General features: G+C 34.9%; 2 protein-coding genes across 2 annotated transcripts in view; both read left to right on the top strand.

Annotated features, from left to right (window-relative positions):
* Positions 1-5,938, top strand: part of LOC107679816 (membrane-bound O-acyltransferase domain-containing protein 2) — a 60,178-nt gene extending 54,240 nt beyond the window's left edge. The window contains 4 exon segments of the mRNA XM_016475501.1: positions 640-842; positions 844-992; positions 1,219-1,453; positions 4,583-5,938. Of these exon segments, the coding sequence (XP_016330987.1) occupies positions 640-842; positions 844-992; positions 1,219-1,453; positions 4,583-4,730 (735 nt within the window). The 3' untranslated portion in view covers positions 4,731-5,938.
* A 7,297-nt stretch (positions 5,939-13,235) lies between these two features.
* The window catches only part of kidins220a (kinase D-interacting substrate 220a), a 56,195-nt gene continuing 43,334 nt past the window's right edge, over positions 13,236-26,096 (top strand). The window contains exons 1-17 of the mRNA XM_016475379.1: positions 13,236-13,516; positions 15,902-16,000; positions 16,800-16,898; positions 17,851-17,949; positions 18,096-18,194; positions 19,548-19,646; positions 19,823-20,020; positions 20,117-20,215; positions 20,420-20,518; positions 20,763-20,870; positions 21,031-21,044; positions 21,239-21,294; positions 21,372-21,536; positions 21,619-21,798; positions 23,057-23,222; positions 23,505-23,656; positions 24,733-25,019. Of these exons, the coding sequence (XP_016330865.1) occupies positions 13,301-13,516; positions 15,902-16,000; positions 16,800-16,898; positions 17,851-17,949; positions 18,096-18,194; positions 19,548-19,646; positions 19,823-20,020; positions 20,117-20,215; positions 20,420-20,518; positions 20,763-20,870; positions 21,031-21,044; positions 21,239-21,294; positions 21,372-21,536; positions 21,619-21,798; positions 23,057-23,222; positions 23,505-23,656; positions 24,733-25,019 (2,235 nt within the window). The 5' untranslated portion in view covers positions 13,236-13,300. The remainder of the gene's footprint in view (positions 13,517-15,901; positions 16,001-16,799; positions 16,899-17,850; positions 17,950-18,095; positions 18,195-19,547; positions 19,647-19,822; positions 20,021-20,116; positions 20,216-20,419; positions 20,519-20,762; positions 20,871-21,030; positions 21,045-21,238; positions 21,295-21,371; positions 21,537-21,618; positions 21,799-23,056; positions 23,223-23,504; positions 23,657-24,732; positions 25,020-26,096) is intronic.

The raw sequence follows: 26,096 nt of genomic DNA, 5'->3' as shown, positions 1-26,096 counted from the left end.
TGGAACATGATCTTTACTTAATATCCTAATGATTTTTGGCATAAAAGAAAAATCGATAATTTTGACCCATACAATGTTATTTTGGCTATTGCTGCAAATATACCCCAGCGACTTGAGACTGGTTTTGTGGTCCAGGGTCACAAATATTATTTTAAATTGCAATAATATTTCACAGAATGTTTTTTTTTATTTTTGTATTTTTAATCAAATAAATGCAGCCTTGATGAGCATAAGAAACTTCTTTCAAAAACATTAAAAATCTTACTGATCCCAAACCTTTGAACGGCACTCACAACATTTTTTTAAGATCATGTGACACTGAAGAGTAATGATGCTGAAAATTCAGCTGCGCATCACAGGAATAAATTACATCTTAAAATACTGTATATTCAAATAGAAAACACTTATTTTAAACTAATAATATTTCACAATTTTACTAATTTCACTGTGTTTTAGATCAAATAAATGCAGCCTTGATGAGCATAAGAAACTTCTTTCAAAAACATTAAAAATCTTACTGATCCCAAACCTTTGAACGGCACTCACAACATTTTTTTGTAAATTAGTGTTTTTTTTTTAAGCCATTTTCATAAATGATATTGCTCTAACTCTCTGCAATGGTCTGTGTTGTTCTTATAGAGGGATATGATCCAGAAAGTGTGCACGTGTGCTCTGTCACTAATGGTTTATTTGGTGATCTACACCGCCTGCCCTACGGAGCGCGTCATCAACGACACCTTTATGGCCTCTAACCCTTTCTACATCCAGGTCTTGTACCTCTATGGCAAGAATTTTGAATGGTTTTGAACAATTTTGAAAATGCTCACCGTGGCTGCATTTATTTGATCAAAAATACAGTAAAAACAGTAATATTGTGAAATATCATTACAAATTCAAATCAATCTTTTCCATTTTCATATATTTTAAAATGCCATTTATTCAATTTTATAATTGAATATTTTATGACAAAGCTGAATTTACTCCAGTCTTTAGTGTAATGCAGATCTTGCTTAATAAAAGTATGGATTTATAAAAACAAAACAAAACAAAATAATACTAAAATAAATAAATAAAAATACTCACCCAAACTTTTCAATGCTACTGTATGGCTGTATAGTATTAACAAGAATTCTCTTCCATATAAATTATTGTTATTATTCAGTTGTTATTATTATAAACCTTATTAATCTGAAAATGAAGGCAATTTATTTAAAATAGGATCATTTATGTTTGAAATGTTACATTTTACTGTCAAAGTCCTTTTTTGAGCTTTTAAAGTCATACAATTTCCTCTTTTTCAGGTAAGACACAATGTGAGGCAACACTTCCTGGGCTCCGCCACGCTCAAGCTCATGTATGACGTGATCACGTGGTTCAGCACACAGATGGCCATTTGTTACACTGTTGTGCCATTTGTACTGCTGGCAGTGGGGCCTTCACTAAAGTTTTATAGGTCAGTAATGCATTTGCACCAATATGTGAGAATTCCAGGGCAGGTCCATTACAGATTCCCCTCCACTGACTGACGATCAATATGCAACAGGCTCCTCCAGATTGTTTATGAGCGAGCTCCGGTGATAAAACATTAATAAAGAAGTGAAACGCTTTAAAGAGCAGGTCAGAAAGTCATCGTAAACGCAGCTGTTGCCGAGAGTTATTAGCGGAAGACGTGAAGCTGACAGGTAAAAATGAGAGGCTGATTTGATCTCCGCTCGCCGCAGTCTCGCCTCATTCATTAGACGGCTTTACAGGCCCGAGTCTGGTGACACTTTATGAGCTGGCAGAGGACCATTTATTTCACAGCTTCTGCTGAGATAAAAGAAATCTATGATGGTCATTTGTTGGAGCAGTGCTGTTAAATGTGTCTGCCTGAAGAACACATAAAGCATTTTCATTAAAGAGAGAGAATTAGGCTGGGGGATTGGTGATCGGCTGCTGCGGATCAGATTGAAGGCTGTGGGAGCTCAACCCAGGAAAGAGTAAATTATGTTCAGGTGAAGAGGACCTCAGTACATCTCAGTGAGAACAACACTGTGTTGGAAAGATATGGAGAGATGGCTGAATGGATAAACATCTGAGACCTGAGAACCCCAAAACATAGATTTCGTCTTAATACTGTACTCACAAATGTTTTCAAATTTATAAAACAAATCTTTTTAATGTATTATTATATTATATTATGTTATATTATATTATATTATATTTCTTATGTTATGTTTATTTATTTATTTAGTTAGTTAGTTAGTTAGTTAGTCATTTATCAGACGCTTTTATCCAAAGCGACTTACAAAGGCCACACGATGCATTATCTTCTTTATCCGAGTTATACTTTATTTGCTTCTTTAAATAAAACTAAAACTTAATAAAAGACCTATACAGACATAATAAATTCAGACATAATTGAACTAAAATTAAAATAAATAACAAATACAAATAATACAAATCAAACGACAGTAGTTTATCAGTAATCCTAAAAAAGAATACTGCCAAACACACGTGCTAAAAAACAACAACTTACTAACACATAGTAAGAAATGGTTATAAAAACTGAAACAGAAGCGAAACAATAGGAAAGAGGAGAAATAAAAAGCGATACTTATCTATGTTATGTTATGTTATGTTATGTGACTCTGGACCACAAAACTAGTCTTAAGTCGCATGGGTATATTTGTAGCAATACCCAAAAATACATTTTATGGGTCAAAATTGTCGATTTTTTTTAATGCCAAAAATCATTAGGACATTAAGTAAAGATCATGTTCCATGAAGATATTTTGTAAATTTCCCACCATAAATATATCAAAACTTAATTTTTGATTAGTAATATGCATAGCTAAGGACTTCATTTGGACAACTTTAAAGGCGATTTTCTCAATATATATATATTTTTTTGCACCCTCAGATTCCAGATTTTCAAATAGTTGTATCTCGACCAAATAGTGTCCTATCCTAACAAATCTTATTTATTCAGCTTTCAGATGATGTATAAATCTCAATTTCAAAAAAATTGACTCTAATTACTGGTTTTGTGGTCCAGGGCCACATATTATATTATTGGCAACACTTCAGTTTAAGGACCAATTCTCACTATTAACCAGTTGCTTATTTTTATTTATTTATTAGTACTTTAAGCAGATATTGATGCCTCATTCTGCATGTCCATATTTCACATCCCATATTTCTACCCCATGCCTAAACTTAACTACTTTATGAACTATTAATATGCAGCAAATTAGGAGTTTGAGGCAAAAGTTGTAGTTTTAGCTACTAGTTAATTGTGAGAATTGATCCCCAAAATAAAGTGTGACCATATTGTTTATAATATATGTGTAGTATATTATTTTACTAAATTATACTTCCCCAGGGTTTGGAAGATTGCATAACTTTTCCCCATAAATGTCTTCTCCCAAAAATATCCATGTAACAACACATTTTTAAAAAATATTATTCTTTGTTATTTATATTATCATACAGACACTCAGTATACATTTTGCAGTGCTATAAACGTAACATGTCAATGCAGTTAATTTATTCTAAAATGTCTATGAATGTTTAATTTATTGTAAAATGATGCCGTAAATGTATTGTAAAATGTCTATAAAGGTTGTCTATCAATAAGATTTTATACTGCTAAAAATCATTTTATTTCATCAATCGTTATAATTGTTTGTTTTTTAAATAACTAAACATCCTACAATAAGACAAATTAATTTGAGAAGCAATATTAAGACATCTGAAAATGCATCTTAAATATAATTGTATTTTCTGATTGTTTTAAACATTAACCTAAATTTTACACTGCTAAAAATTATTTCAGCAATGATTATAATTTTTTTTTCCTGAAAAAAAACCTAAACATCCTACAAGACAAATTAATCTGTGAAGCAAAACTGATGCTAAGACATCAGAGAGTGCATCTTAAATATAATTGTGTTTTTGACTATCTATCTATCCATCTATCTATCTATCTATCTATCCATCTATCTATCCATCCATCCATCCATCCATCCATCTATATCTATCCATCTATATCCATCCATCCATCCATCCATCCATCCATCTATATCTATCAATCTATCATCCATCCATCCATCTATATCTATCCATCTATCTATCATCCATCCATCCATCCATCCATCCATCTATATCTATCCATCTATCTATCCATCCATCTATATCCATCCATCCATCGATCCATCCATCCATCTATATCTATCCATCTATCTATCATCCATCCATCCATCTATATCTATCTATCATCCATCCATCCATCCATCCATCCATCCATCCATCCATCCATCCATCCATATCTATCTATCTATCCGTCTGTCTATCATCTATCTATCCATCCATCTATCCATCCATCTATATCTATCGATCTATCTATCATCTATCTATCCATCCATCCATCCATCCATCCATCCATCATCTATATCTATCCATCTATCTATCTATCCATCTATCTATCCATCTATATCCATCCATCCGTCCGTCCGTCCGTCTGTCCATAAGAGTTCCGACAAATGGCAAAATCACATAACTACAGTAAAGTTCCTAATGTGCTGTCATTTGCTCTCTTCAGCTCGTGGTACTGCTGCATTCACCTGCTCTGCGTCTTGCTGGTGCTGGTTTTACCCGTGAAGTCCAGACGCACGAAACAACAGGCCAGTGAGCACAACTGTCTCTCCTCTCCTGACAACAACTGCAACCAGAAGCAGAAAGCCACATGAGGGCAGGAAGGGCTGCTCGACCCGCACACAGCGCTGTGAGGAACTCTGATATCAATACTGAGAGACACAGAGCGGCCATTTCCTCCCTGAGATCCAACGACACTGACAGAGACATAAACTCCAGCAACAATACAGCGAAAAGAGACCGTTAGTCGCCCTGTTGGAGATGGGTTTTAAACAGGAAATCTTCATAGGATCATATGAAATTGGGTGATTGATTATTAAAATGGTGAATAATTGATTTCATTGCCAGTTAATCTGAAGTTGCCTTAAACACTCCATATATTTAGGGCCTGAAGCCTCGTATGGGGATCGTGTTACATAGGAACGGACCAGTCATTGTTGGCTTATTGATTCACTACATTAGTGCAGGAAGTCTAGCACTGGAATCAACTTCTACGGTACCTAGAAGGTTTCTGCCATTGTCAGTTTAACAAAGTAACCTCTCTTTTAGTTCTTCTCAAAGGAAATGTGTGTGGTAAATGGTAAGAAACCAGTTGCGTGTTGCCAAACTTATAGGCCTTAGGTTCCTATCTCTTGCCTTTGTTTCATCTTTATTCTTTCTTAATTTCTGTGGGTTTCTAGTAGGTTCATATCTGCTGCTTTCTTTCTCAGCCTTTGTCAACATCTTTGGAACAAGGGTCAACCGTAAGAGTGTGTTGTCATTTGGAAAATTTTTGCTATAATTTTTCAGTTATTTTTGTTTATTATTATTATTATTTTTTTTATTTTGGTTGGATTAAGGGTTATATTAATGCTCTTTTTTTAATGGGTTGTAGGTTTCCTCAGGGCGCACAGTTCTTGTTTTAGACCATTTTAGATTTTCCTCTAACATCTGTGTTTCTCCCGCTACATAGAGCCCATCTGGAGAAAACAGAAGACAGTTCAATAATATTCAATACCACAGCTTGTTTGTGTTTTTATGTTACAGACAGATATGGTAAGTGCAATAACTATATTGTTTCCTTAGGTGCATGTTAATGGAAAAAGCTTTGCAAATAGTGCTAATGCTCTTATCACATCAACAATAGTCAGAATTTTGTAGTGGTTCAGTATTTAAGTACATTACCAGCAAAAAGTTGGGACAAATCAGATTTGTAAAGGTGTATGCTTGAAATGAGTAAATATGATTATAAATTGTGCCAACATAGTAATTCCTTAAAACTAAAATATGTAGTTTTAATAAGTGTTTTTTATTTATCTTTTTTGTCCATCTTATTTGTTTTTTTTATCCATCTTTTTTTTCTTTGTTTTGTTTTATTTTGTTATGTTTCTTTGTTTAGTTTTGCGTTGTTTTGTTGTGTTGTTTTTGTTTTTTGTTCTGTCTTGTTTTGTGATTTGTTTTTTTTGTTTGTTTGTTTGTTTTGCCTCACAGTGTTGGAAAAGCAGCCAACAGCAGTGCTCAGCATGCTTGGGAACTACATAATTCCCATATTTCCATTTGATATTTTATAGTTTTGACGACTGTATTATTCTAAAATGTGGAAAACGGTAATAATAAAGTCTTGACTTTTTACTGGTAGTGTACTGTACATGCAGTAATCAGATACATGCAGTTTTAACTTTTATTTAATATCTTTTTTTTTCCCATGAATACATCAATACTCTTGGGCCCTAAAGAAACCTGCAAGTTGTGTGATTTCATATAAGAATGTTTCTTCAACTTTGATCTTCCAGAAGGCCTCAGAGAGACTTGCTTATTTGATTCAAGTGTCTGGAAAATCAGACCTCATCATATTCCCCCGAATCTACTTTTTGATATGTGTAATTATGTTGATCCATTATCAAACCATTCAACCAAACGTTTTATCCCTTGTTCAAAGCGACTCTACATGTTAGTTTTTTTTTGGTTTTGTTTTCATTTGGTAGTGAAGGGGTGAAGGGACTAAAGCATTAACCAAAGTGAGTCTCACTGGATTTGTGTAACTAAGCAAGTTCAGTAACAAGAAAAACATATTCTTGGGCGTGAAGTTGACCAGCCTCCATTTGGAGAAAACGCTCTGAACCAGCCCCCTGTGGTTTCGTAAGCACACTTCTCTAAAGTCTTATTGTATTGAATTACCATGGTGAATTACAGCCCTGTACCAACAGTTTTAGTTACTGCAAAACCAATAAGAAGCAACTCTGCTGGAAACATCCAGATATATACTGTATAATTTCTCTTTTTGGCCTTTTTGTCTTTTTCATAAAGGTTTTGCTTAATGAATTGTTTTAACTGCCCAAAGGCAATATGTCCCACAGTAACCAGTGTACTAACTAGCACCTCGATGCAAAACTTGTTTCAAATGTCCAAAGTGCCAAATCACACGAGGTGCACAAAAAGATCACGTTATTTGTACAGGTTTACAACAGGGCGAGAGGTTTGTACTTTAAAAAAAAAAAGTCATTTATTTGGTCTTCAGCTGACATTATTTTTACCTACTGAGATTTTGGGATGAATTATTTTTCACTCCCTCCCTATTTGCACTTTTGTTAGGAATGAGTCGGGGTAGAGCTAACTTAGACAAACTGCCGAAGCAATGCAAGAAACCTCAGTGCTACTCAACAGTTAGAGTATGTGCTTAATGGATTAATTTGCCCAAAATATTAAATTCATTGTAGCAGCAAAGAAGAATCAGGATGGTGTTCCAGTGTTATAGGGATATATTGTAAACAGGCTTCATCCATAGAAAGATGTTAAATGTGTGTTCATTGCTGTTTATGTGTAAACATTGTCCCTTTGTTCAGATAATGTTCAGCTAAATACAGCCTAACATCTTCTTGTTAAAGGTCCCATATTGTCAAAACTGAAAACAGCTGTCGTCGGTTTTTTGTCTGGCAGTGGCAGCAGATATGCGATCAAATTTCTAATTTGAGGCTGTATTACGTCGATTCTGGCACCCAACATCACAACAAGATGATATTTTAAGCTCCTTATGTAGCCGAATCTGCGTTGGTTTGAATGGGCCGCCTCCAGTTTCCCCTTTGTTTTGCTGCCTCCAGCTAGCACTGTGATGTCCGCTGACCCTAGTCACCTGTGGTTGGCCTGGCGTGTGTCACTCAGAAAACAACAGGCCAATCAGAAGAGAGGCTCATGGATATTAATTAGACAGACCAAAATCGACCTGTTCTCAGCAGAGCTCCTGAGAAAGGAGCTGTAAAAATATATTGAGATGGTTTTTGGTACTTATACTGCAAATATATATTCTTAAGGACATCAAAACCTCAAATAAAACTCCAGAAAGGTGTACAATATGGGACCTTTAAGGCCCAAGCAATAGTGAAGGCACATTTTTTAGGCCTTATTTATCTGTAACATTTTGGTTCAGTCATCATTTATTTCAATACCATCTCCAACTACTGATTCTACAAAGAATGACCCAAAGCTGTGTGAAACTGTGTTGACTACTGTAAGTTTTTTTTTTTAATTATTATTAATATAGTGCATTTGTTGTCCATCAGCCACCTCAGTTCTGTTGTTTGTCATTGTCTTGTTGGTCTTTAATGGTTATTCAAAATAAGTGATTGTGGCCCTTAGTGAACAAGCAAACCCCCTTAACTGGTTGCTAAAGCTTTCCAGATATTGCACAGAATCATTTAACTTTTCCATTGTAATTCCTGCTGACTGGTTGTGATGTTGCATAACCTGGCAGTGTACAGCAAAACTAATGAAATTGTAATACGTTTGTGAAGAGATACAGAAATAAGTATTACCTAATATGTTAAGCTACTTCAGTATATATCAGTTCACCAATATACATTATTAAACACAAGGTTGTCTGTGCAAATGTACTTGGATTGAGAACTGTCCAGAGGAGAACAAACACAGTCTCTTTTTATTTTCTGTAATAATCATAAACTGAGATGTGATACTTACCCAGCATTTGAATTGTTTGACAAACTGAGTGCTCTGAAGTTGTACCAAGCCAAACGATTTTTACTTTGAATAAATGGTTTGACATTAAAAATGAATACCACTACCATGATGATCGTCTCAAAACAAATAAACCATATTTTCCTTCCCTGTATTCATCGAAGTGTTTTTGGTTTTCCTATGGGTAATGCAACAATGGTTTACCACAGAGATATGGCACTGAATGAATTAAAAATCCATACAATAATGTCATTTCAAACGATAGATAGATAGCTAGATATTCAATATTTTGTTAATGCATATAAGTCAAATGAGAAACAGATATAAAACAGGTAACTACAGTCTGTCAAAACATGGGCGTGACCTTGTCCTGTACTGGGCGTGGTTTGCGCAATGTGGGTGTGGTCATGTGTAATTAATTTTAATTTCATCCACACCCCTGTTCACACAAAATGGCTGTGCTGTAACGCAAGACTGCCTCCAGACAGAAAGGTTATGGAAAGCAACAAAGTTATGTGAATTATATCGGATTACTTTGGACCTTGTTTTTCTCTGGGAGGGAGATGTAAGTTACAAGTTTCCAACTGGAATTATGTAAACAAACTGACGTGTTTTTTATTAAGACGTGAATTCATGTCAATTTGTCATTTTCACGTAAGTCAAAGTAAGTTTTTAATTCTTTTAAAAGAAGGTTAAAAGTAGCTTTGAGACACTGTTAGTGTGTTAAAAGGGAGAACAGTGGACATACACAGTTGAGCTCCAGCTGTCAGGACACGTGCTCTTCCTTAACTCCAGCAGCAGCTTTTGTTGCGCACATGTAACTTATTAAGGTCTGTTTGTAAACACGTGTGCATGAGCAGTTGTATTTTTTTCTTTTCCAATGCTGCTGTCTTTTACAGCTACAATTAGGTATGGTATGATACTCTTTACACCTTTAATACGGTGGGCAAATACGTTTGAGCTGCTTTCAGAAGTTATTTTTTACGGAGCTGGTGTGAACTTGTTTACCACTGTTCATTTGTGCCACACTATGGAAACCGATCCATAGAGCAGTGATTCCCAAACCAGATGTAACTCAACCGCAGGGAACGCAGGGGGTGCTTAGAAAAAATTACATTTTGCTGTGTTAAACCTATATATAAATGTTTAAACCGAGATTAAATCAAAATAATCATGTGTGAACATTTTTTTTAAGTGACTTTGATATTATTAGTACTATTGCTATATGAAATCTAGTATATTGTGATTTAAAACTAACAATTTCTATTTTTCTGTTGATGATATTAATCTACACAACCCAATAAGACAAAAATATCTATGGTGGGTCTGCAATCCCAGTACTATAGGGTACAGGTATTGTTTGATCTCAGAACAAAATTCAATTTCTGACCATTTAGATCGTAAAACTGATATTATTATTAAACTATTATTATTGTTGTTGTTGTTGTTTTTTTATTGTTGTTGTTGTTGTTAATAGATTTATAACAGACACCAAAAGAGACACCAAAAACTCAAAACCAAATATTTTTAAATTAGTTGTGATATCAGTTATGCGACATTTAAACAAATATAATCTATCATATTGCAAAGTAAATGTTATAATATGTATAATAATAAATATATTATATATTTAATTAATTGCGGTTGATTAATCTGCTTTGAATCAATTGTAGTAAAATAAATCAAAATATAACACATGTTCTATTTATCTGTGTAACCAATATTTTTCTTTAAAAAAAAAACCCAATATTTTTCTAAATCAAATAAAAACAAATTAAAAATCAGTTCTGAATTTCATTTTTTTTTGGACATTTCATCAAAAATAATGTTGTTATTCATATTGCAAGATATTCATATTTCCAAGTAAACATTTTAAATTGACTATACTTACATTATTTAAGGCCAGTCAGTTTTACTGAAAAAAAAAAAAAATAAGTACTTAATTTCAGACATCCATGCACACACTCTTGTCTCTCTATAAGGGATTGTTGGCTTTAAAAAGTTTGAAGATCATATCTATTATAAGAACTCCATTAACATATTACTATATTTAGAGATTGGTGTAGTGCTGTTTGCTTCACTCTAATGGGAAATCCATATGTGCTTCCAGCCCAGTGACCTTTCACAAACATTTATAAAGAACTTTTTGTTTATTTAGTTAGTTATAAGTACACTACTTATCAAAGACTTGTACACTAATACAAACCCTTTATCGAAGGCGTGTCTCATGTGGGCTGGACCCTTCAGGAGGCTTCAATAATAACGTCAGATTTCATTAATATTAATGAGTGAAGCTCTGCTGTAGTAGGATTCACAGCACATGTGTGCATTGGGCATCACTCCAAAGAGAGGCGGGGTCTCACACTTCCTTCTGCATTATTCATGAGCTCCTGGAGTGACAGGCAGAGCCCTGGCTGGCTTGTTAGTACACAGTCTGAGTGACAGCGTGAGTGGAGTATCAACAGTAAAAGGATAGACAGGCTTTTGAAACCCAACTCACAGGGAACACTCTGGCTTAAGGTGAGTCAGCAGACTAATGAGTGTGAAGAATGATGTTATTGTAAATGGATTGTATATGGATTATCTGTTATGAACGGGTTATCTTCACTGGTCTTTGTGTGCTGTGTATTGGGGCTGGGAGAGGGGGTGAACCTTGCTCGGTCAACATTTGGCTGAGGGTCTCTGTGATTGGCTGTCTCCATTGTGTGATCTCTCTGGAGGGCTGCTGGGATGCTTTCAAGGGTGTGTCAGCAGTTCAGAGATGAACAAAGGCTGATTGAAGCGGATGTCTTGCATTACTGGATCTGTCACCTTTATCTCTGCTTTAAGATATTTAAGTTTATGGATAAGACTTGTATCTGTTGTAACTGAGTGGATTTTGGGCACTGGGGCCCCGCTGGTTGGCATGTTGTCAGCTGGAAGCAGCTTTTGGTGACTGGCTTTCATATTTGAAGGGTTGTTCTGGGCTGCTGAGTTGGCAAAATGGCCCTGGAAAAAAAGTACTTGCATTTGGCCTTGTTTACGTTGTTTGAAAGCATCATTATAGTGTTTTATGTGCGTATTATAGTACAGTTTAACAGTTAAATCTGTCTAAATTACTGGCCCTGAAAAGTATTTGGACACAAATGCTTAAAATATATGAATGTCTTTGCTTTATATAGTAACATATATCAAACCTAGTATCATTATTATTGTTATTTTGAAGACAGATGACAAAAGCATGCTTTTTAAAGCAAAACAGTTCACAAAAAGATATATTTTTTGTTAGGGTTTCAAGTATAAGACATTACATTAACCATTTGAAATGAAGACAAAAGTGTGTCATTGTCAAACATCAGTGGATCATGTTCTTGGTTTATTGTGCTGAACTACACCTGTGGTTACTCGGACAGGACACCTGTGTGAACTGGAGGACAACCGACTTCATACATCCACTAAAATGTAAAAAATTGTAAAAATGGATCAGAAATGTAAAATTAGTTGCGAGTAAATGTTTTGCATCATTTAGTGTTTGTGTGGCTGTGTAACAGTTTATGCATAATGTGATTTAGGCCTAATTCACTTCTGATAAAGGGTCTGGCAAATGCAAATCCTTTTTTGTTGTTGTTTGCAGATGTCACATGGGTTTATATTTAATTTTGAATGCAGTGACATTCATACAGTTTTAAGACACACTATTTGTGTATCAAAATTATTAATAGTTTTGAGGTTAAATTATTTAATTTATAATTCAGTTTTGTGTTGGCTGTTAAAAGTTGATGTTGATTTATTAATGGGGGATTTGTGTACATAGTCAATAATTGTTATGGTAGAACATTTTACTTTAAAGTGAAATATTAAAAGTTAGATCTTTGGGGTAAGATGACTCCCTCAAATCTAGTTTGTGTGAGAGTTTTTATTTAATTTAATAGTCATTATAAATCACGTTTTTAAAAAAATAATTAAATGAATTAGATGCAAATTATTATAAATTTTTTTGTTTCATTATTTGGAATATATAGTGTAATTCAGATGCATCTCTGACTGTAATTCTGTTTTTTCTTTCCTGTCATTATTCAGTTATTCAAGTAAATTAGCAAAATGCATGAATATTTGAAAATTAAAAATGCATAAATATATGATTTAATATTTTAAATGAATAGCGTCTTCTCTATGGTACCCTACTTTTTGGATCTATTCTTTAAACACACGATTCCAAATGTGACTTTTTGACAAAAAGTGAAGTTTGATGAGTGAGCACAAATTCTTCCATATAAGTGTGCTTGTTGTGTTTAATGAATGGACTTGGACTACAGTGTGCATTTCTGAGGCCAAGCTTAAGCCTTCTTAGTTTGCTTAAAATGCTTTTCCTTTTAAGGACCATTAAAAAGATTGAACTATTCCTTCAGAGTAACAACTCAGTATAAACCTTGGAAAGAGGCTGTTTTGTGTGTGTGTGTGTGTGTGTGTGGGCAGCATTGCATCGATAATCACCCCAAAGTATATTGGTGTAGTTCCTGTTTATTGCTCAGACAGCATTAGAGGCTTTTAACTTCACATCATGAGGCTTTATCCTAATCGATATTGATAAGGTAGTCGCCTACTGTCTGTTCAGTTAGCATAGGGTTCATCATTAACTCAACGGTTTGTGCAATCCAGCAAGACTGGGCTTGTTACTGTCTGTCTTGTTATTCCACATCAGTAGTTCTGCTTCAGGAGGAGAAGCCAGGCTTTTGTAATGGCTGAACTGAGGAGAGTTTCATTTAATGATGTATCTCTCTTGCTCTCTTCCACGTTCTCCAGTGGAGTTCATAACACAGCCATGGACGTGAGCACCTCTCTGAAGATGAGCTCTCTGACCACCCAGAGTCTCTTCAGCTATGTGGAGGAGGAAAACCTTTCGGCCATCAAAGCTCATCTGGACAAGTACAGAGAGGTGGACACCAGAAGTGAAGTGAGTGTGCAGGAACCCTTAAAGCATTATTCTGTGTTGTTTTCAGCTTAGGAGTTCATTCATACTGCATATTGATTTTCTTAAAATCTGATCTTTAGGACTGGCTGTGTGCATTGTCATTTTTCAAGTGTTGAAATCAGATTTGTTTGTTGTAGCGTTTTAGATTTATTTTAAGGTATAATACTCGTTATTAACAAACCATTAACTATGACTATTGCCTCAGTAAACTCATAATTTTGCTGCTTATTAATAGTTAGTAAGGTAGCTGTTAAGTTTAGGTATTGGGTAGGATTAGGCATGTAGAATATGGTCATGCAGAATCCCTATACTAAAGTGTTACCGCACTTTATATATCTAAATTTGTTTCGCCATGCTGAACTCAGACGTATCAGATATAAAGCATTAGAGGCATTACTGTGCTCTTTACGCATGAATGCATACTGTGTCCAAAACCACTCGATTGTTTGCTCATTCATCATACATTATGTAGTAAATGAATGAAATGAAGTGAATTTAATATGAATGAATGAAAATGAGTGAATTCAAACACAAGTAGACACTATAATGTGCTTTGTGTTGAATGATGAGCGTAAAAAATTGTTATTGTGATTTTGCCTAAATAAATTGCAATTGAAAAAATGGCAATTGCCGTTTAAACTGTACTTATAATCAGTACATTTTAAATGGTAATTGCCATTTTTTATTTAAAAAAAAAAAAAATTATAAATGTGTGTGTACGGTGTATATACTGTATATATTTATATATGGTTCGAAGACGAGACGTCCCATTGTTGTATCTGCATCAAATAACATTTACAAAAGGGATTTTATATACATAAAAAGCATATTAAATGCAAGTAAAGTGTGTACTTGAATGTTTCAAATAACTGTTGTGAAAAGTGAAAATAAAATATGGGTGAAATAATATTTAATTGTCATTCAGCATATATTTATGTAAAAATAAAACATACATATTCTGACCTGTATTGTTTAAAGTATATAAAAGAAAAAGTGATCATACTGAATTTTATTATGTTAAATGATTAAAACATCTTGCTGACAATATACATATTCTGACCTGTATTTATGAAAATATATAAAGAAGTGTTCATACTGAATGTTTATATGTTACATGTCTTGCTGATGACTAGGAAAAACCTAGTGGGGTGAAGGATAGTGGCAAAGATTGGTAAAGTAAAATTTTAAATGACAATGAATTAGTATTTTAGGGCTGCACTGTGATCCTTAAATAGAATCTATTTATGGCATTATCTAATGATTCTTTTTCAAAATATGCCTGACAAGATTTTTTGGTATATGAACTATTGTTACACTGAATATTTTAGTGAGGTCTTCTGTAAATCATGGGAAATATATATGATAGTCATTATTTTTTTCTCAGAAAAAAAAAAATAGTATTACACATTCTAATGTATGGGGGAAAAATCTGCATTAAACTTTACATTTTTTGATGCTTAAAACCTCATTTTCAGTAGAACCTTCATTTTTGACCCCCCAAAAAACTTGGTTTGTGATGCTACACGATTTAGTCAAAAACATATTGTGATTATATATCAACATGAGTATTAAAAAAATAGTTATAATGTAAGAATATAAATATAAAAATGTATATATGCATGTAAATATTTCCAAAATATATGCTGTATTTGAGTGTATGTATATATACATAATAAATATAAGTGTATGTATATATATATAATAAATATACACAGTACACACGCACATATATATTATGTAAACAAAAACTTTTATTTTGGATGCCATTAATTGAGATTAATCGTTTGACAGCACTAATTATTAATGAAATAAAAACTATGATTATTACTATTAAATAAAAATGATCAAAACAAGAAATATATTACTGTTGTAATACAATTACTGTAAAATAAATATTGAGCTTTTATTAAAAAAGTGATTATACTGTACAAAAATTTTTTTTTGAGAATTGTCTTTTTCTGTGTAGAAGAGTTCCTGGTTATGTGTTCTAGAGCCCTTTGAATGAAGGTTGCTAATAATTTATGAACACCAAGTGAAAGCAACCAGATTTTATTTTTTTTAACTGGTTTGAGTTTGGATGTTTGAACACTACACAGAGAGTTGTAAAATCGGTTCTGTCACACCACTATCATGATGTGTGTAATGCTTAAGCATTATGGTTAAACTGTGGAAACTGTGTATTTACTGTAAATATGTTTCTCGTTCATTTATACACACTGAGGAACAAGTTGCAACTATTGTCTTTGGTAACTGACAGCATGCTGCTCATGCGGTACATAAACATTACGTTGAAACTTATTCTGAATATTTCTTTTAAATTTGCTTCCCCATCACTGATATGTACTAACTTATTGTCTTCTGCTGTAGAACGGCCAGACTGCTCTCATGCTGGCCTCAGAGCAGGGCAGTCTAGAGATCGTGCAGGAGCTCATCCGGAGGGGAGCAAATGTCAGCTTGGATGATATTGTGAGTAGCTCTTCAAAACCCGTGCAGCAGAGCGACACAACATGAGATATCCTAGCCTGAAATGTTATCATGCGGCAAAACATAGCCTAGCACTAGGTTTTGGAACAGGATGATATGATTTTCACCAAGCAGTGACTATGAGTCACACATCAGTCCTGCGTCACTCTTTTACAAAAGGGTCAATGACAAACAAGGATGTCTTAGATGTTTAAAAGGAAAAATCTAGTTTGTTATTAAAAATATCTGTCTGTCTGTCTGTCTGTCTGTCTGTCTGTCTGTCTGTCTGTCTGTCTGTCTGTCTGTCTGTCTGTCTGTCTGTCTGTCTGTCTGTCTGTCTGTCTGTCTGTCTGTCTGTCTGTCTGTCATCTCATGATTGTTTTGAATCTTTAACTTTTATTTTGGTAGTTTTTAATGTCTTTATTATTTCTGTAGTCCTTGTTGGTATCTCTGTCTGCTTTGGTAGACTGCAGTTCTTCAGCCAGATGTATGATTTCATTGGTGTGGGTGGGACGTAGAATCGAAATAATTGGTACCCTGTACTGTCATTTTATAAATGACTAGATGACGAGGTTTACAGGCACAAACACTTGGAGCTTCTCACACCAGCAGATACATAGTATAGTATATAACCTTTCTGGTGACCGTTGAAGAACCTTCACAATGACCACCTGGTATGACCAGCTGGTATGATCTGAAACTCCACAAACAACATCCAAACACAAGATCTTTAGCTCTTCCTGGGATGATGATGATGTCCATGAAATTAAACAAGGGTGTTTTCTTCCCCCACTTGTCTCAGGATTGCTGGACAGCACTGATTTCAGCTGCTAAAGAGGGACACACTGAAGTGGTGAAGGAACTCCTGGAGAACAATGCCAATGTGGAGCATCGTGATATGGTAAGACACAGATTAAAGACATGAGCTGCCATACAGCAGGTAGTTACGCTTAAATCAACAATTGTTCTTGAATTTATCATTGTAGATGATGGAACGTTCTTCTTTACTGCCTTAAATTGTTTTAGGTTTTTAATTTTCAGTTTGGCAGTATGTTATGTGTCAAAATCAAGGCTGTCAATCAATTAAACTAAAAAAAAATATATATATATATTTTTGTGTGTGTGTATGCGTGTGTGTGTGTGCAATATAAAAAGTACAAATATAAATTGAATTTGTGTATTATTATATTAATTTATTTATTATGTATTTTGTAAATTTGTTTCTGCAATAATTATTCACACTAAATGCTAAATTCAAAGCCCTAGTCTTGAAATTATGTATCCTCAACCATCCTATTTGGGTTCATTTAATTCCTACCTTGCTGGAACATGTGATATGTGATACTCTGTTTTTAAGATCAGCAGTTCTGTCTAGTTCTTGGATATATGGTGTCTTGCTGTGGTCATGTATAATCTATGACAGCTGTGAGCTGCCTTTTTAGATTTTTGGGCGCATTTAAACATTGAAAATGGAATGTCTGAACGTGTTTGTGTTGCCCATAAATGCCGTCTGGGTAGCAGCTAAAGCTTATAATAACAAATAAGGAAGATGAGAGACAGCCGATAGCTTGAGTCACTCCCTGACTCAGGGAAAATGTGTTTATCCACACAGTCCTGTGACCGTGAGATTACTCTAAGGACCATCACGTGGGAATATAATGACCTCGGTATGTTTGTGTGCAGGGGGGCTGGAGCGCGCTCATGTGGGCCTCTTATAAGATGAGAGACAGCCGATAGCTTGAGTCACTCCCTGACTCAGGGAAAATGTGTTTATCCACACAGTCCTGTGACCGTGAGATTACTCTAAGGACCATCACGTGGGAATATAATGACCTCGGTATGTTTGTGTGCAGGGGGGCTGGAGTGCGCTCATGTGGGCCGCTTATAAGGGTCGTGTGGAGGTGGCACGTCTACTGCTGGAGAAGGGGGCAAACCCAAACATCACCGGACAGGTCTGCAGAGCCTTTTCCTGTTCTATGTACAAGCATTTATTGTACATTAGAAACTCTGTTTGAGGTGTAGGTGAAAATGGCCCTGCTTCATCTCAAGGTTTGAGTGTTTTCTGCGGTGTGTAATTGATTTGTGTCTGTCCCAGTAGTACAGTGTTTACCCCATAATATGGGCAGCAGGAAGAGGCCATGCAGAGATCGTTCAGCTGCTGCTTCAGCATGGAGCCAAAGTCAACTGCTCTGACAAGGTACCTTATCAGTCCCATCTCAAAGAACGCTGAGCTTTCACTAGAATCGTAAACACTGGTGGTGAACTAAAAAGCCTGAGTCAACAGTTTCCACAAGAGACCAATATATAATATACACTACCGTTCAAAATTTGGGGTCAGTATGATTTTTTTTTTTCAGCAAGGACATATCACATTAAAATGATAAAAAGTGCCTTCCAAGGTTTCTATTTCAGATAAATGCTGTTCTTCTGAACTTTCTATTCATCAAAGAACCCTGTCAAAAAAAGTTTCCACAAAAACAGTGAGGAGTACATTGAACTGTTTTCAACACTGATAATTAGAAGAAATGTTTCTTGAGCACCAAATCAGCATATTAGAATGATTTTTGAAGGATCATGTGACACAGAAGACTGGGGTAATAATGCTGATTTCATCACAAGAACAAATTACATTGCATATTAAAATAGATGTTATTTTAAATTGTAAAAATATTTCACAGTATTAATGTTTTTAAATGTGTTTGTAATCAAATGAATGAGACTTCTTTCAAAAACATAAAACATTTTTTTACTGACCACAACCTTTTGAACTGAAGTGTAAATAAGTAATTGCAAAAAGAAAGTAGAAAAAAATAGCAAATCTTACTAAAATCACTGTAATACATGGTCTATAGAGGTTTATTATTTAGTTTAGTTTATTTTTTTTGAATATAATGTCATAAACCCGCAGATTGCTTTTATGGATTACTATAATTTGAATTAAAGGTATAGTTCACCCAACAATGTCACATGGACTATGTCCTTACTACCTTTCTGGGCCTTGAATGTGGTAGTTGCATTGCTATCTATGGATGGTCAGAAAGCTCTTGGATTTCATCAAAAATATCTTAATTTGTGTTCTGAAGTTGAACGAAGGTCTTGCAGGTTCGGAATGACATGAGGGTGAGTAATTAATGACACAATTTTCATTTTTGGGTGAAATATTCCTTTATCAGTTATTATGCCAAGCAGTGTAGTTCATTTGCTTATCCACTGGCTGTTTATGGTTACTAAGCAAGATTAACAATCAAAGATCGGGATTCTATGAACGGTTGCACTTTATTTTACAGTATGCACACTTATCTGTACTTACAGTGTACCTAACTAAGAAAGTACTAGATAATATAAGGTAACTATATGGGTTAGGGGTAGGTTCAGGGTTGGTACCTAGTTATTACCCAGTTTTTGTCATTACTAAAACAAGTACTATAGTATGCACATGCGAAGCAGGACTGTAAAATAAAGTGCTATCCTATGTGAATAAGCACCACATTCATAATTCATTAATGGAGACATTAGTAATTACACTGGAGTTTTTGTCTGTCGTTGTCAGTATGGCACCACACCCCTGATCTGGGCAGCCAGGAAGGGCCATTATGACTGTGTGATGCATCTGCTGGAGAACGGCGCCAATGTGGACCAGGAGGGAGCGGTACACACTTTTTTTTGTTAAACTATTGTGCTTATTATATTGTGAGTTCTGAAAGGCTTTGTCCAAATTCCCATTTTTCAGATGCACTAAATATGCTGATGCAATAAAGTCACTAAATTGAACACTTAAAAGACTATGTTACAGAATAATGCCCCAGTATGATCTCTCTCCTGTAGAACTCGATGACTGCGCTCATAGTGGCCGTGCGAGGTGGTTTCACTGAGGTGGGGAAGGAGCTGCTAAAGAGAAACCCCAACATGAATATGACTGATAAAGACGGAAACACTGCGCTGATGATCGCTGCTATAGAGGGCTACACTGAGATTGTCCAAGACCTGCTGGACGCGGGCACGTACGTCAACATCCCTGATCGGGTAAGGCTTCTCATGCATAGCTTATTTAACCTTGATTGTTAGTATTTAAGGAATCTTGAAATTCCCATTAATCTTGTTTGTGTTTTTGTGTCTCAGAGTGGTGATACTGTGCTTATCGGAGCCGTCAGAGGAGGTCATGTGGAGATCGTCCGAGCTTTGCTTAATAAATATGCTGATATTGATGTCAAAGGCCAGGTAACTGCATCTCCACCACACTGCTAGCTCTCCATTTCAGTCTCCTAAATCCATCAGCACACTGTCCCGAATGCTCATCTATACAGAACGGCCTCTTTGTTTTGATGCCCTTTTCACCTCATATTAGAATCCTGTTATTAATCCCCATGTGATTAAGGAAGTAGATGTCACTGTGACTCTGTGTTATTTAATTCTTTATTATAGGATGGTAAGACTGCCCTGTACTGGGCTGTGGAGAAAAGTAATGCAACCATGGTTCGAGACATTCTGCAGTGCAACCCTGACACTGAGGCCTACACCAAGGTAATTTATTTTTTTTAATGTTTTTGAAAGAAGTGTCTTAAACAAATGTTAACCAAAGCTGCATTATTTGGTCAAAAATACATTAAAAACTGTGATATTGTGAAATGTTATTACAATTTAAATAAATGTTATAGAATGAATAAATGAATGAACCTAAACTTTTGAACGGTAGTGTGTGTGTGTATATTTACTCACTAACTTCTGCATTTGAATGTTCTCTAAAAATATAATGTTATCTTCTCAGAAAGGTGACACAGCTCTGCATATTGCCATTCGTGGGAGAAGCCGCAAACTCGCTGAGCTGCTCTTGAGGAACCCTAAAGATGGTCGTCTGCTCTACAGACATTCTGCAGTGCAACCCTGACACTGAGGCCTACACCAAGGTAAAGAGCTGATTTTCATTGGATTTTGCCTTGTAATCCTATATGAAACTCATCATTATGATTGTAATACTTGTTTACGGTAGTGAAAGATGTTTACATACATATGCTTTGTGTGTGTTAATGTGTCAGGATGGAGAGACTCCCCTCATAAAAGCTACCAAGATGAGAAACATGGAAATAGTTGAGCTTCTTTTGGACAAAGGTGCCAAAGTGTCAGCAGTGGACAAGGTAAAACCATGAAGTTTTTCTGAACATTTTCTGATTGACATGTCTTTATTATTGTCTTAATACAGACACCATTGAAGGCCAAATACCTGGTATATATATATATTTTTATATATGTAATTGACTGCACTCACCAGAAGAGCATCCTCACCCAGATATTTGGAGCCAGTGAGTATTTCTTCAAACAGACCTTGTTTGCACAGTAACATGTCTGTCTCCAATACTTCTGATGTGTTCCTCCCCAGAGCACCTGTCTCCCTCTGAGTGTGACGGGGACATGCTGGGTTATGACCTGTACAGCAGCGCTCTAGCAGACATCCTGAGTGAGCCCACCATGCAGCCGCCCATCTGTGTGGGGCTTTACGCCCAGTGGGGCAGCGGCAAGTCCTTCCTGCTAAAGAAACTAGAGGGTATGAGCCAGAAATGACTATTGAAAATCTGGAGGGCCTTATTGGATCTGAATGAGATCTGATGGTGTTTTCACTGTTTCAGATGAGATGAAGACGTTCGCCGGGCAGCAGGTGGAGCCGTTGTTCCAGTTCTCGTGGTTGGTGGTGGTTTTGACTCTGCTGCTCTGTGGATCTGTGGCTCTGGTCCTCGGCTTTGCTGTCGACACTAAACTGGCCATCGCTGTGGCCCTCAGCCTGCTCGCCCTATTGTACATCTTCTTTGGTGAGAAATTGTCAAATTTACTGTCATGCCTCTGATTACAGGCCAAGTGTTAAAAAAGGAGTATAGTTCCCTTGGAACCATAGCGCAACATATAACAGAGAAGGACAATGGCAACTTTAGACTTTATAGTAAACCGCAATAATACAGTAAATAAAAAACATGTAAACTACAAGTCAGTAATAAATCACAACGATAAATACGATAAAAAATAATAAAAACGATAAATACAAAGTAAAAAACCGGAATTACAGTAAGCAATACCTGCAAAGAATATTGTATGCAAACAATAATAACAGTATTAATAAATAATTATACTATTCATTGCTGTAGATATGATGTTTTTTCATATTTTTGAATATGATATATATTACTATTAATCATTTTATTTTTTAAATAATAATAATAATAATAATAATAATAATAATTGTTGTTCTTACAAAAACTGCAAATAATGAAATTGTTAATAATTTTAATAATAAATAATGATATTATTGAAATAATAATAATAATAGTAATAATAACCGTTGTTCTTACAAAAAATGCATATAATGAAATAGTAATAAAATTTATAATAAATAATTATATATTGGAATAATAATAATAGTAATAATAACCGTTGTTCTTACAAAAAATGCATATAATGAAATTGTAATAAAATTTATAATAAATAATTATATATTGAAATAATAATAATAGTACTAATTATTATTGTTATTATTATTATTATTACAAAAAATGTCAAATCATGAATGCATGAAATATGTTATATAAGTGTCTAGTCAGTGCCTATAAAATAATTGTAGTGCAGGAAAGATTGTGCTGAGGTAGAGAAATAAAAAATTAAAGTCAGGGATTTGAACAGAGATTTGAACCCTAATTATCAAAATAATATTTATTATTTAGTTACATTTATGGGGATTTTGTATTTATATATGCCTTATACCCTTGATTATCATTATTCATCTCATTACTATTGTAATTATGGACACTAAAAAGTTTAAGATTCAGATTAGTATTCAACCAGTGCAGGCTTTTTATTGATGATTCATATTACATTTTGTCCCACTTGCTCTGTAATAATGTGAGTTCATCTTTGGTTACCAAAGATTTGGTTACCAGAGTGCAGCATTGTACTTCAGAATCTCATGCATTGCCTGTTCTACGGTTATCTTGTTGTACATTCTCACAAACTTCTGGTTCAGTTCATATCAAAAAGTGCACCATCTCAGTCTCCTGTGTTTTTGAATGGTGTATGCAGTGTTGGTGTACTTTGGTGGGAGAAAAGGAGGGGAGAGTTGGAGCTGGACCTGGGTCCTCAGCACCAGACTGGCCCGCCACATCGGCTACTTGGAGCTTCTTCTCAAACTCATGTTCGTCAATCCCCCCGAGCTTCCAGAGCAGACCACCAAAGCCCTGCCTGTCAGGTAGAGCCCTCAGAATACTGCACCCTTCACCAAACACATCCAGCTACTTTACACTGATGTTTAATGGGTTTTTATTCTTATGCAAAGTTGAAATAAAATAAGATAAAGATGTAAACTGTATAAAGATGTAATCTACTTCGCCTAATGCTTTGGAGGCAAGATAAATGTATGCTGTGAACATTCTCTTCATGACATTATTAGATTACCTACACATTCTGTTGAAACACGCACATGTGTGATGCTCATTTTAAGTCAGTCTTTTTTTGTTCTCCATCTGTCCAGGTTTCTGTTCACAGACTATAACCGTCTGTCGAGTGTGGGAGGGGAGACGTCCATGGCTGAAATGATAGCTACGCTGTCCGATGCCTGTGAGAGAGAGTTTGGCTTCTTGGCCACCAGACTTTTTAGGGTCTTCAAGAATGATGAAACTCAAGGTGTGTTTGTCGAATATGCAGTATGAACCTTGATAACAGAAAAGTATTGAAAAACATACTCAGTGCTTTTAATTAGTTAACTCTTGCCTTTCTGAATTGTTTTATACAACAATAAAAAACACAAGACTCTCTGTTACAGCGATTTCTATCATGGTAAAGGTTAGGCATAATGTAAAGCAGAGTTTGTCTTAAAGGGGTCATAGGATGCTACATGCGCTTTTACAAGTTGTTTGAACTGAAAATGTACAGAACTTTAAAAAACCCATCACATCATGTAAATAAGTTGTCACAGAATAAGAATATGTGAATAACTACATTTTGGCAAAAATGTCAGATAGAACCTTATCATTCGAAGGGGACCATACTTTTATAGTACTTCCTAATATTTTGAATTGGCTTTTATTTTTATATTTTAAATATGTTTTATATATATATATATATATATATATCATATATTTTTATTATTTTTGTATATTTTAATTTGAGTATACATTTTAATAATTTTATGCATTTGTGTAATTTTTATTAGTTTTTGTTTTGAATATTTCTATTTTCTGTTTATTCTTATCCCAATTTTAGTGTAAGTTATTTTAGTACTTTGATTTTAAACTTAGTTTATTTTAGTTCGTATTTATTTTAGTTATTTTATTTGTATTTTTCTGTGTTTTAGTTATTTTTTTTTCTTAAACCCCTTAACTGTGGTAAAATAACCTTTTAAATAAATGTATTTTTCATAAGTATTTATTTATCTTACTTTTTTTGTTTGTGAACATAAAACATCTGACTGGAAACTTGTATCATAGTTTCACCTACAGTATAGTGAAATCCCATTTGGTCAAAAACTGTACTCTACATAGCTCTATATTAAACATCAAAAAATGGTCAATAATTATTCTATTAATAATAAATGGCATTTGTATAACATTTAATAATAGTATTATTTATTATTAATGTCATTACAGGTGTATATACTGTATATATCAGGTGTTTTATCATGGCTTCAAATGCAGCTCATCCAGTCACATTTTAGACTGTTTTGTTAGTATTTAACTTCAACCTGTCTTTTTTTTTTACAGGAAAGAAGTGGAAGAAGACATGTTGCGTCCCCTCCTTCGTGCTCTTTGTGTTGACGTCGGGCTGTCTGATCACAGGCATGGCCCTGCTGGCCATCTTCAAGGTGGACGCAGAGAACCTGACGGTGAACACGGTTCTGATCGCCATGGCCAGTGTGGTGGGTCTGGCCGTGCTGCTGAACTGTCGGACCTGGTGGCAGGTGGCGGACTCTGTGCTGCACTCTCAGAGGAGGAGGCTCCTTAACGCTGCCAACAGCATGCATAAGCTCAAGAGTGAGGGATTCATGAAGGTGAGCCAGTGATACTAATATAATATGTAATGTGCTTAGTTATAGTCATCACTATTACATTTATTTTCATTTAGCAGGTATTTTCTTATGCAAAGTGACTAACTCTGTGGCCTAACTAGGCAAGTCTTGAAGAGATGGATTTGGATGGTAATGTCCTCTAGAGCTGCACGATTAATCGTTAAAAGATCGGGATCTTATTTCTAAATGACAACGATTCCTCTGTGTCTATTGAGTCTTTGAAAAAGTCTTACCAGAACATTCAAATCCGTGTTCGTGCTGCCGCTGACACAGAGAGAGCAGTTATCATGTTTAGGTATGAAACAGCTTCACAAACAACTTTTTTCAACCACACAGTACTATTTCTGTCTTATTATCATTCATATAATCACAGAAGTACCGGGAAAAAAAGTTTATAGTTCGGATATAAACACTGTGAACAAAATGGAGTAAATCATCTTTTGAAAGTAGTTTTTGCTTCAAATTGGTTTTAAATAACGCTTTAAATAACTTTTGTTTTTTACAGTGTTGATTACATTTTAGGTGGCGACAAGTGACTGTTAAAAATGCATTTATCATTGACAGTGTTGGGCAAGTTACTCTGAAAATGTAATCAAATTACTGATTACTGATTACTCCTTTTAAAAGTAATCACGTTACTGTTCTGATTACTTTATTTCAAAAGTAATTAGTAATTAGTTACATTACTAGTTACGTTACTTTTTTCTCCATGAAATGTATGAAATCCCAGCATACATGCTCCCGATAAATATTTGTTATTAAAGCATCAACATTCACAGAACACTGTTATTTTTAACTAAAGCAAGCGGCTGCTGCGTGCATGGTTTGGCATGGCAGAATGCTAGCAAAGAGCGCTGCATTTATAATCTCTAAAAGACATCTCAGTTCATCGCAATCTCACAAATCTCTGTTATAACACAATAAATATATGCATAATGGATCTTTCATAATGTCTACAATTCATGTGTTATAATGAGAGGATTAATGAGCACGCAAATTTCAGCATTGCATTGCTCAACGCTGCAAACACGTGTTATAGCCTAAATAGAAACTCTGCAT

This window comes from Sinocyclocheilus anshuiensis, unplaced genomic scaffold (assembly GCF_001515605.1).
Source record: "Sinocyclocheilus anshuiensis isolate Anshui unplaced genomic scaffold, SAMN03320099.WGS_v1.1 scaffold676, whole genome shotgun sequence".
Lineage (NCBI taxonomy): Eukaryota > Metazoa > Chordata > Actinopteri > Cypriniformes > Cyprinidae > Sinocyclocheilus > Sinocyclocheilus anshuiensis.
Note: the sequence above shows the minus strand (reverse complement) of the source record. Positions and strands in the feature narration are given on the sequence as shown.